Source organism: Puma concolor, chromosome F2, assembly GCF_028749965.1.
Source record: "Puma concolor isolate L17-30 chromosome F2, mPumCon1.1.hap2, whole genome shotgun sequence".
Lineage (NCBI taxonomy): Eukaryota > Metazoa > Chordata > Mammalia > Carnivora > Felidae > Puma > Puma concolor.
Window position 1 is genome coordinate 60,458,188 of NC_141684.1, and position 12,832 is coordinate 60,471,019.

At 39.9% G+C, this 12,832-nt stretch overlaps 1 protein-coding gene and 1 long non-coding RNA gene across 2 annotated transcripts in view; one reads left to right on the forward strand and one right to left on the reverse strand.

Annotated features, from left to right (window-relative positions):
• Window positions 1–577: 577 nt before the first annotated feature.
• On the reverse strand, window positions 578–6,069 carry LOC147572046 (uncharacterized). Its single transcript, XR_015246622.1, has 4 exons — window positions 5,942–6,069; window positions 4,752–4,900; window positions 1,789–1,846; window positions 578–1,633 (listed from the first exon to the last, which is right to left on the reverse strand). It is a non-coding gene; the product is annotated as an uncharacterized LOC147572046 (long non-coding RNA).
• An 82-nt stretch (window positions 6,070–6,151) lies between these two features.
• UBE2W (ubiquitin conjugating enzyme E2 W) overlaps window positions 6,152–12,832 on the forward strand; it is a 71,834-nt gene continuing 65,153 nt past the window's right edge. Inside the window, exon 1 of the mRNA XM_025922478.2 lies at window positions 6,152–6,253. Coding sequence (XP_025778263.1) covers window positions 6,152–6,253 — 102 coding nt within the window. The remainder of the gene's footprint in view (window positions 6,254–12,832) is intronic.

Here is a 12,832-nt window from a genome sequence, read left to right on the forward strand (position 1 = left end):
TGCTGTTTTAAAGATTAAATGATACAGGAAATACAAGTCTCTCTTGCATTGCCTATATGGCACATATAAATATTCAATCCCAAGTAGCTGGCATCATTATTATTAATAAAGGCAGGTCTGGAAGGATGCCACATGTGGGGAAGGACACTGGGTGGGGCTGGGAAAGGCAACATCCCAACCTTGAAACTTTGCTTATGGCAAGCTCAGTTCAAAGCACAGTCTGGTTCAAAGACCAGACTGTTCTATGTTCACAAGGGGTATGAAATTTGGGGATCTTGTCATAGGTATTTCTCAGTCACTGCCACACACACCCCACTTCTTATCTCTAGCCAACATGTCATCTGCCCACTGGAGAGAGAACTTGGAGTAAGTCAGAAGAAAAAGTAGGTATTGCCTGTCAACTGGATGGTGATATGCAGTTCACAAAGCTTCTTCACATTAATGATCTCACCTAACTCTACCACAAACCACGTGTTGGCATTTTTGTCCCTGTTTTACAGATGACGAAACAAGGTCCAGAAAAGTTTAAATGACCGATTCCAGGTCATGAAACTAAGAAGTAGCTGAGTTAGGATTCAAATGTAGGCCTTCTGATTCCTAGTCTAGAGTCTTTTCTGACACATGGTAAACAGAGATCAGGCAAAAGGGGGCATAAAAAAGGGATGAGAAAGTTAGGCAGGAGGCAAGGTCATAGGATGAAAAAGAACTATCTGGCAAGGACAAAATCAGTAGGGCTGCCATCCATCCTAAGCAGCAGAGAAAGGATAAATATGTTTTTGGGCAATGATGGCCTTATGAGCAGGTGAAAAGAGGGAGATACGAATTATGATGACACAGTTATGGAATTTTTTACAAGGAAAATCATTTATCTGGAAAGTTTTGAAAAAATAATTGACTCCCCATTTTACAGATGGAAAAGTCCAGACCGAGGAGATACCTACCCAGCCGTCAATCTCATATCATTAATGGGAGAGCCAGTCCAAAGACCAACCATGACTTACTGGTATGGATATATTAAAATCTTGAAGTGCTTTTATTTTTTAAAAAATAGCTTTATGGGGGAGGGGTGGGGGATGCCTGGCTGGATCAATTGGAAGAGCCTGCGACTCTTGATCTTTGGGTCATGAGTTTGAGCCCCATGTTGGGTATAGAGATTACTTAAAAAAAAAAAAACAATAAAAATAGAAATAAAAAGCTCTTTAGGGTATAATTTATATACCATAAACTTCACACATAATTGCTCAAAATGTTGAGTAAATTTATACACTTGGGTAACCATCATCACAATCCAGTTTTAGAACACTTCTATCACCCACCCCCCTAAAAAATAAAACACTGAAATACTTCAGTAGTGGTTAGTAAATAGCCACTTCCCTCAAACCCCCAATAAATCCTTCAATCCTCTGAATCACCCCAGATCTTCCTATAATCTAATTTCAGATACCTGGTCCACCGGGTAGGGAATATCCAGGCTCCTGCCCAAGCATTGAGCAGCTTCTGTTCTGCAGGGTTGGAACCTTTGCCACACCTGTGCCACATCTGTTGTAAAGTAACTTCAATATCATCCCTGGGAAGGATGAAGGCAAGCATATAACTCCTCTGGTTCCCAATCTGGAGCTTTTCACACAGGACCCTGCTTTTCAGAAACATAGGAAAATACACAAGTGAACAAAAGAAAGCAAGTGCTATGAAATTATATCTACATAAAGGATAAACTGGTTTTGAAAGGTCAAGAGATTGAGCTGCTATCTATCATGACAGTTACCTCTTCAGTAGAGGTGTTCTTACCTTGAGGTTTATACACGTCTGCTATTGGATGAAGTTCTTCTGAAGGTCAGGTAACTCCCTGAAATACAAAATTTCACAGGTATGCGCATTTTTCTGTGGAGTGGGTCCATGGACAAAAAGGAAAAAAAAAAGGATAACTTGCTAAGAACATGTTTGATAAGAAGTTTAGGGGAGAAGCAAACAAGGAATGTGCTCAAGGAATGTAGACATGGGGAAAAGAATTCTAGCTAGAGGGACAGGTAAAGGGGAAAAAGTGAAGACGAAGTTCTTGATTCACAATTTTGTTTACAAACCAAATATATATGTGAATCAACTATTTTTGACATGTAGGATAAGTCATACATATTAGGTCATACATATAAATCATTTGTTATTTTGCTAATTTTCTTTGTCCTTTATTAATAGATTTCACATGAAATGACTAGTTTGGGTTACACTTTTTTAAAAAGGAAACTTCATTTATTTTTATGTTTTATTTTTGAGAGAGAGCAAGAGTGAGCATGGGCAGGGGAGAGGAGCAGAGGCTCAGCATGGAGCCCAACACAGGGCTTGATCCCATGACCCTGTGACCATGACATGAGCTGAAATCAAGAGTCAGACGCTTAACCGCCTGAGCCACCCAGGGTTATGCTTATCTTAAATTATCACTCGGGGACGCCTGGGTGGCTCGGGCAGTTAAGCATCCAACTTTGACTCAGGTCATGATCTCGTGGCTTGTGAATTTGAGCCCTGTGAGTTCGAGCCCTGTGAGTACGAGCCCCACGTAGGGCTCTGTGCTGACAGCTCAGAGCCTGGAGCCTGCTTCAGATTCTGTCTCCTCCTCTCTCTGCCCCTCCCCTGCTCATGATCTGTCTCTCTCTGTCTCTCAATAATAAATAAATGTTAAAAAAAAATTATCTTAAAGTGTCACTCTAAATTGTGAATATGGAATTTTTGCTACTTTATTAAATCCCATCTGTAGCTCAACTGGATTACACTAGCATTTTAAAATTGTTAACTAAGGCCCCCAGTATGTCTATATAAATTGCAGTGAAGTCAAATTCATTCCTAACATATTTATAAACATGATTTTTTAACTCAAAATAGTACAGCATTCCCATTGCATTTTATCTTAGACTTTTTAAGATAGTATTTTGGATATATCATTTAAATTTTTGATTATCTCTAGTAGGTACGTGGAATTTGAAATCTGGAAGAAACCTTCAAGATTATGCAGCCAGACTTGCTCATTTTACTGATAAATAAGCCCAAAGAGATTAAGAGCCCTGACCAAGCTCACTAATGACAGAGGTAGGATAAGACTATAAGCATTGGATTCATAGCTTGGTGTCTTTTCCAACATCCAATTAACAAGCTAATGATTATTGAACTACCTACATTTCTTTGATGAGATCAGGCAGTAGGAGACTACGAACAAACCATCTGTGGAGACACAGACTCAAGTGAAAACTTCTCAATTCTACCTCTTCACACTCCAACAAGCATATTCTCATAGGACTTCTCCTAAGTCTCCAGTTTAGTGCATCACTAGAACTCAAACGTTCATAAATCAGATTATATTATCAATATTGCAGTATTTGCCCCGTGATCACTTTGTAGGTTCTTCAAGTTACTAGACTCTGGTTTCCCATATTTCCTCCCTTTTTCTGCCAGAAAGTCCAGCTGCTTTTAGTCCTCTGTATCACAGGCTCTGCCTTTGCCTTGGTAGGTAAGACCTCAGGCACATACATAGCTTGTGTATGTCCTCTTTTCTTTTGTCTTCCAGGGAGGTGGGGGGGGGGGTAGTTTGTGAGATGAGGGAGAATCACCTCCTTGAACATGATGGTCATTTGTAATTGACGTGGAAATCAAAAATTATCAAATACATTTTATGTTTAAATTTCTCCAGTTGTCTCAAAAATATCTTCTTTACAGTTGGTTTGAATCAGGATTCCAACAACGTTAAACATTTGCATTGGTTTAATACGCGTGTTGTATCTTTTATTGCAAATGGTGCCATTAAAAAGGTTCACTAAGGGTATGGGAAATCTTAATTTTATTATCGTTGAACTGATTTCCAAAGGGATTGTACCCATTTCACTCCTATAGAGTTTATGAGAGCTTCACCTCCTCCTCCACTTTTGGTATTGTCAGACAGTTTGCCTTTTGCCTATCTGATACTAAGTCCCACACTGTAAAGAAATGATATGTGAGCCTAGTCTTCAAACACTGTATAATGAAATGTTTTCGATAAAACGATTTCATGCTCCCTGGAAATACTATACACTTCACCCCATCTGAAAGTCATTGTTTTAGTTCCTGAGTACATCAGGATCTTTCTGTTACATATCAAAGAAAAAATGAAAAAGATAGTAAGCATATACTATTTAATATTTCCCAGGAAAGATATAGTTGGTACTGACTTATCCCTCCCATGAAGATCCTTTTTAACATACATATAACCCAAGGGACCAGATGTTGATTTTACTGTGAGGAGTGTTGTAAGGAATTCTGTAACTCCTTTTCTTATTAGTATGTCATGGCAGGTTGTTGGTTCTGCTGATGTCATAATGCTTTGTTTGTGGGGGTCATCCGATGTCACTTATACTTAAAGACTCAGCTTTTTAATAAAATTAACTCTTGGGGTGCCTGGGTGGTTCAGTTGGTTAAGTGCCAACTTCAGTTCAGGTTATGATTCCGTGGTTCCTGGGTTCAAACCCTGCATCGGGCTCTGTGCTGACAGCTTGGAGCCCACTTCAGATCTTCTGTCTCCCTCTCTCTCTCTCCCCCTCCCCTGCTCATGCTCTCTCTCTCAAAAATAAACAAACATTAAAAAAAAAAAAGCTAAATAAAATGAACTTGAGATGGTAAAACCTGACCTTCTGGAGAAATTTTCTGAGAACATAGGGATAAAGATTTCCAAAAGAAAATTTATCTGGAAAAGCTTTCCTCTTTCCTTGGGATATAATATGGGTTTTACTTACAAATGAAATGTTGACAACACAACTGAGCTGACACCAGATATGCTTCTGGATGATTCCTGGTTGCCAAGACCCTCCAAACATTCCTCAAGGACACAGTCATTTTGCACAACAAAGGGAAACCAGCCCATTTCTGGCAATAGGGTGGAATTCTAAGAGGAAAAAGCAAATCAATATAACTTCCTCTCCAGTGATGAAGAATGATTCATTTATATTATACTATAGAATAATCGGTCTTTTTAAAAGATCTTTTTCCTTTTTGAAAACACTTTAGAGAATTTCTCAGAGAACGTAATGATCTTTCTTTAGGGGGAGAAGAATAACATCCTACATTGCTCTTATATTTAAAATCTTACAGAAATTTGCAAAAAGAGCCCAAGTTAATAAAATGATAGATTTTAAGCGTTCCTTCTGGTAAAGTAAAAGCATTCTATTCAATGTATCAGCCACCTAAATCTTTAAAAGAACATGAGGTACAAGCCTTTGGCTTCCATTTTCCTGTTAAAAACCAATGACATCTTCAGTCTTGGGATAGCTTTTAAAACTGTGGCTTCTGATAAATGTTGGCAGAACTGGTGCATTCCCAGAATAAATTCTGAATGCTCAGCTTTCCCTATTCAAAAACATCCCTCGGTCAAATGACTACAAAACTGCCCACCATGAAACAAGCTGAAGAGAAGTCCGGATGTGCTACAAGCTGTAAGTGTAAATTATAAAGTGCACTGGCACATTATGTCTAGGATCAAATCTCTATAAACAAATGTGAATGCCCTAACAACCCTGTTACTGATACACGTGAAGTTTAAAACTGAGGGGCTGGGGTAGTGAGGAGACAACAGCACACAAACAAAAGAAAAACTTCCCTTTTCAGGCAAGTTTCAGCTCTATCCTTGCCTTTAAAATACCAAAGTGCTGTTTTGCTCTCAATTCTTGTCCCACTGTACAAAGAAATCTGTGTCTCTATCCCCCAAATTAGGAATATGAGAAGCTTTCCAGACCGTAAAGACCAGAAAGCAGCCCCGCAGGTAACTGGCCCCAAGGGTGTGAAAGCGGGCATGGTGGTGTGGAAAGCCACGCGAAAGGAAAAAAAATCTGTAAACCCTACACCTGTGGTTGAAAACAAACAAACAAGAACACCCCACGGGACTGGACATCATCAAAATCTCGGGGTATAGAGAGAAAAAAACAACCACCATGGCGAGATCAGAACCAGAGCGGCGTTTCTTGGACGACCAGGTCAGCAGGTGAGCTCGCCGGGCACGCCGGGGAGTTGGATGTGACTGAGTACCGACAGCGCCATTTACCGTGCTCTCGCCTGCCCCTCCCCCACGGAGGCCCAGCGCTCCAGCCAATCCCCTCCCGCCGTCCCCTTCCCATCGGAGGCCCCGCCCCCCGCGCCCAGGATGCTGGGCCCCCGCGGCGTGACGCGAGCACGGCAGCTCCGCCCCCTGCGTCTCTGGCCTCGCCGGCCTTGGGGGGATGGTTCCATCATGGCGTCAATGCAGGTGAGAGGAGTTTGCAGCATCTGGGCGGGCGAGGGAGCCACCGAGAGAACGCAAGCGTTTTGTCAGGGGCGGCGTCTGGGACTCTGGGGCACCCGGGCGGGTTCGGGAGCGGCCCTGGTAGCCAGTCCTTTCCCAGCCTCAGGACGTTGGGGAGGGGTGAGAGAAGGCGAGAAGAAGGGCGGGGGAGGGGGGTCCTCGGTCGGTCGAAGCGGACACCAGCCGGCCGGGAAGTTGGGGGATAAAGAAGGCTAAGAGGGGGGAAAAGGGCGAAGTTTGGCATTGGTTCGGCGACAGTGGTCTCGAAATCATCTGTCGTTCACACACACACACTGGCCTGTCCGCCCGCCGCAGGGATGCCTTCTTCGCGGTCCCCGGCCCAGCGGAAACAGCTGCTTTCGCCGTTGTCACTGGGGCAAGGGCGGCCCTGAGAGGGGCTGAGTGTGGGGTAGCTGAGAAGGCGGCTGGCTGCAAAGGCGCCTCGCGGCCTCTGCTCAGGCCTCCCACGCCCAGCTTCCCTGACTATTCGGCCCCTCGGCTCTCCTCTCTTTTGACTCTTAATCCTTTGCCCCGTGTATCTTCCTCTGTTAGCCTTCGCACTTTCAACGAGCATTAGTCCGGCAGCTCACTTCGTAGCTCTCCCCGAAGCTGCCCTTAGTCCATCAACATCATTTGCCGCCTAGTATGCAGTCTCCCCGAGATCTGAGTCACCAGCCCCCTTATACCTTCGGGATAGCTCGCCCTCAAAATTTTTTTTCTACGGTGCCCCACCCTTGTGATCGCGGTAAGGCTACAGCCCTTTGCCCTTCTTCCCCAGGTCTTTAGTGGAATCTTAGTTTGGTAGGAGGCGTTTATTAACCCGTGTCATAGCTACCTGAGTTAGCAGTTCATGGTTTTCTGGCTTTCCAACTTAATACATTCTTTTTTTCCCCAAGCCATGGAGTTTGGTGTTTTGTTTTGTTTTCCAGGCAAAGATGGCAACCACAACTGCAGTTTTGTAAAGATTGACTGTGTTATCTATAGCTGCATTTAATTTTACAGATGAAGACGAGCTCTAATGAAAGTATATAGGAAGAGAAGGTAGAACTCTTGTTTGGAGTGTCAGCTGAGTGCTTTTTAGAGTTTTGACATCATCTTAAAGAGACTGACATTTTTCTCAGAAGGATTTAGTGCTTTTGTTTCTAGAAGAATAAGCAAATCTCCCTATCCCCCCCTCTGTTTTTTCTCTCGTTTCTAGGCAAGATCACTTTTTCTTCTCTTTTCTGCATCTTCCTCTTTTGTGGACATATTTGCTTCACATTTACTTCTGTGCTTTTTCTTATCTATTCCCTTTCAACTTATTTTCTGTGCGATATTTTTACTTTTGCTTCTCACTCTGGACTTTCCTTCAGAATAGAGAAATGTATATAACGTTCCTAGTTGAAGGGATGTCACAAAATGGTGCGGGGAAAAAAACAAGAACAATTTGAGGAAACATTATACTTTACACCAACCTCCCCAGAGACGTTAGAGAAGTTTCGTCATTTGAGGCCAAAAAAGGAACTGTGGAACACTAGTTGAACAGTAGATAGGCTATATGACTAATTTAAGATTATTTGTATTAAGATTAAAAGTATTTGTTTTAAGACTAAAAATTAAGGTTAAATCCACAACACTTGTGAGATTGTATTTGACGGAGAATTATAGGGATAACTAATTGGTTAGATTTAGACTCCAGGGTTCTGGAAAAGGCAGATTTCAGTTTTTAAAAGAAAAAGTACAGAACTGAGTCAGTACAGAACTTAATGGTGATAATCTTGGATTTTACATAGCAACTTAAGCAATAGAAAAAAAAAAAATACTTGCCACTGCATTTTTCTGTGTCCCAAGTACTACCTCTGAGTATCTTATTACCCTTTATTCCTTAGTGTCTTCTGATTAGAGGAATGGAAAACTAAGGTTTCCTATTTTAGTTAAAATAAAACCTTTCCTTTTATGTGTATTTTTGAAATACCTGATAAAGGTTTTCTGGTAGTAACTAGAAAAATAATTTTAATATAGATAAATCAAACTTCTGAAACACATTACTACTTTCAGTGTGTTTATTCTGTCTTTGGTGAACAAAATTTTTTCCTGACCATCTTAATAGCAAAAAAAGTTTTTTGTAAAGATTTTGTTTTTTTAAAGTAATCTCTACACCCAATGTGGGGCTCAAACTTAAAACCCCAAGATCATGAGTCACATGTTCTATGGACTGAACCAGCCAGTTACCCCTTAAATTTAACTCTTCAAAAAACTGAATTACATATAAAACTGCAACCAGATTATGAAATTTGTTTATTTACTTATCAATTATTTTTTAAGGGCCCACTGTGTCGGGTACTGATCAAGGTGCTGGAGATAAAGCAGATAAACCAAAGCAGATCAGGACCTCTGCCTTTGTGGATATAATAGTCTAGCTGAGGGAGACAGATAAGAACTAAATATTTAAGTTAATTGCATAGTGTATTAGAAGGAAGGTGTTAGTGCTTTGGAAGGAAGTTAGGAAATGGATATTTTGAGGATTTCAGTTAGGAATCCTCAGCTTAGGAAAAAAAGGTACTGTACACAAATGCTGCTCTGACCATGTCTTACCTAAAAAGTTTTCAGATTTCTTTATCTTACCCGTACCAGGATATTATTGCTGCTGAAGAGATTACGTAAGCTGTGAGAGGAACTGTGTCTTAAAAACATAAATACTCTACAAATGTAGGATTTGATTACTTGGTAAAATGAAATAAGTCTTTAGGATCAATAACATCAAGTAGACTTTGATTTTCTCATTGGAGAATATTTTGAAGTTGAGGTTTTAACTTCTTTAGTGTACCCTATCAGTGCCTCCCAGCCTTTTCTCAGGTGGTGGCATACCTAGGAAATAATTTTTGAATCAGGTACTAAGGTGGATGAAATAAAACATTGGTGATGAGTATCATCACATCTGTACAGATCTGTACATCTGGCACCTCTGTAATGCTGGAGGTGCTGTCCGCTATCATATTGATAGAGTTGTTCTTCAGTATACAGTGCAGAATTGTGGTTTTCAAACTTATTTGAGCCTTTGAGATGTTCTTTCTCATTTTTTTTTTTCTTTCCAACTGTTTCTTCCTAGAACAAAGTCACATATTACCAGGATAATGGTTAGATTATGTTTTAAGAAAACATTCTTAGAGAATGGTGGGTTTCTGGCAGTGCTTAACATTGGCAGGAGTTAGAGTAAAGAAATAGATCCACATTTAATTTTGATAGTTCTAGAAATGTTAAATTACTCTTGCAGATTTTGTGCATTTTTTCTCTCTTACCTAATGGGGACTTATTTATTAACTGTTGATTTAGCTAGATGAAGGAGATTAAGATTTAGAAACAGGTGGATTTTGAATGGGTGCTTCTTTTCAGAGGATTTAGAAAGAATAAATTATTTTGGATTATTACAACACTGCACTGCTCTTTACTCAAGTATCTGGCTGTAGTAATTGAGAGGTAGAATATGGGCTCTTACTGACATTTTTAGTAGTCACATTGCCTTGATGGACTCCATATAAGTATTTGGATGTGAAGGGTTCCAGCATAATCAAAGGTTAGAAAATTGACTCATCTTGGATCTTGAGGTTTACTGGGTACTGGGAACTTGGGGAGTATATATACCTAGAATTATAGTATCTGAGAAGGTTGATTGGATAATCTGGCTAGGAACAGGGCTGTCAGGGAGCTTTTAGGAGAAGCCAAGGAAAGGGGGAACAGAATAGAATTGAAGGTATTTTGTGTGAATGATAAATATAACTAGATAGTAGTTACTTGAGTAAAGGATAAAACTAAGGTAATCATCTTAACTTTCAAAGCAGTCATTGTGATACTTTCTTTTAGCTGTTAATCAATTACTGCTTAATGAGATGCCTTCTATTTTTATCCTAAAGTGTTTGGGTGTTTTATTTAACTTTTCAGGTCTCTTTCACTCCCATGGGCCATAGATCTCCCGAGAATAGGAAAAATACCTTTTCTCTGTCTCTTAAATGGGTGCATAGTGATTACAGCAAATGTTCATTGCTTGGCAAACCAAAAAGTGTTTCTAACTATAGCAAGTTCTGAAATAGTTTAATTCTATTTTACAGAAATCTTTTTTTTTTTAATTTTTAAAAATGTTTATTTTTGAGAGACAGAGAGACAGCATGAGTGGGGGAGGGGCAGAGAGAATGGGAGACACAGAATCTGAACCAGGCTCCAGGCTCTGAGCTGTCAGCATTTAACTGACTGAGCCACTCAGGCACCCCTGAGAATTTTTTTAAGCAATTCTGTAATAGTAAGGTTGAGGCCCTATAAAGGAATAATTTAAAATTCATATTTATATATACGTATTCCCCCAAAAGTTGGCTTATTTTCTTAGTTTATCTTTGCCATAATTTTTATGTTTTGCAAAGTATACTTAACGTTCTTTCTGGATTTTTATTCCAACCTTGTAAAATGGAAATCAGATAATCCTGTTTCATTTCAGTAGAGACGGAGAGTAATCACTTATTTGGAACGTGACTTACCCCAAATTATGTAGCCACTGTGTGGTGAAGCTGTGATTAGATCTGTTAATGCTATGAAGTTGTAGGTTATTAACATATTAACAAGTTTGGCATTATAGAGAAATCATTGGGACAATTACTTAACTTTACAGTCAAGAAGTAAACATTTGCTAGAATATTTTATAGCTTCTATAGCTGAGAGGATAATATTCCCCATATTTTATAATATAAAGTTAATGCATCACATTTTAAAAAGAATTTTTTTATGCATGTACTTGTGTGCTGAGTAAAACTGTGGCAAATCTTTACTGTTCAAAGATAGTTTTTAAAAAAAAAAATGTTTATTTTTGGTTGAGCACAAGTGGGGTAGGAACAGAGAGAGGGAGATAGAGGACCCGAAGTGAGCTCTGTGCTGACACACTGACAAGCAGTGAGCCCAATGTAGGGCTCAAACTCCAGAACTGTGAGATCACGACCTGAGCTGAAGTCAGGCGCTCAACCAACTGAACCACCCGGGTGTCCCAAGAGTCTTTATTAATCAAGGAGAATTTTTTAAAAATTTATTTTCAGTTTTATTCTTTTTTGAATGTTTATTTGTTTTTGAGAGAGAAACACAGCATGAGCAGGGGAGAGGCAGAGGGAGAAGGAGACACAGAGTCCGAAGCAGGCTCCAGGCTCTGAGCTGTCAGCACAGAGCTGGACACGGGCTCGAACCCATGAGCTGTGAGATCATGACCTGAGCTGAAGTTGGACGCTTAACCAACTGAGCCACCTAGGCACCCCAAGGAGAATTTTATTTTTATTTATTTATTTAAAAAAAATTTTTTTTTAACTATTTATTTTTGAGACAGAGAGAGAGAGAGCATGAACGGGGGAGGGTCAGAGAGAGGGAAACACAGAATCCGAAACAGGCTTCAGGCTCTGAGCTGTCAGCACAGAGCCCAACGCGGGGCTCAAACTCACGGACCGCGAGATCATGACCCAAGCCGAAGTCGGCCGCTTAACCGACTGAGCCACCCAGGCGCCCCAAGGAGAATTTTAAAAGGGGTGATCTGGCATCTTTCTGCAAGTATAGTTCTGCATAGTATTTATCTAAATTGAACATTTGTTATGTGAATTTTATTTCTTTGTGTCATTGCTGTCTGCTTTAATTTTACCTACACAGTACTTGTTCCTGTTTGTCAGGTGTTTTTAATAATTCTTCATTTGATAGCCTTTATTTGTGAATGCAGGTTTTGGGTCACCAACAAATGGTGCGTGCCTTTGAGTTATTTTATTCTGATAAAAACTAACTTCAAAAAAAAAAACTAATTTCATTCAGTAGGTCTTATAAAACTTCATTAGAAAAAAATATAAGATCTGGAATCAGAAGACCTGGATTTAGGTTCTGTTTCACTACTTAATGTCTGTGTTGCACAGAAATCAGTGTGTCAAGTTAGTGGTTAAGACAGAAGCGGATTGATAGAGGTAAACATGTATGAAACTGCTTTTTTTGACTTTACTTCCCAAACCTGTTTTTTTCTCCTGTAGTATTCTTCATATTGGTACATGACAACTTTATTCATCCATTTGTTTAACCAGAAACCTTGGTTTCGTCCTATCCCATAGTCAAAACATCATCAAATTCTATCCAGCTCTACCTTCAGAATATATCCAGAATCCAACTGTTTGTCCTGTCTTCTGAATTACTTCCTGATGGAAATCCTTGTCATCCCTCATCTGGATTATATCAACAATTCATAACTGATTTCCCTGCTTCTGCCCTTGTTCTCTTACTGTCTTTTCTCAGCCCATTATTTAGATTCTTTCAAAACAAAAGTCATATGTGACTGCACTCGTATCCCTGCTGTGGCTTCCCCGTTTTACTCAGAATATACAGTTGACCCTCCAACAATGCAAGGGTTAGTGGTGCTGACCCCTGCGCAGTCCAAATCCATACATAACTGTTGACTCTCCAAAAACTTTACTAATAGCTTACTGTTAACTGGAAGCCTTACCGATAACATAGTTGATTAGCCTGTATTTTGAATGTTATATGCATTATATACTGTGTTCTTAA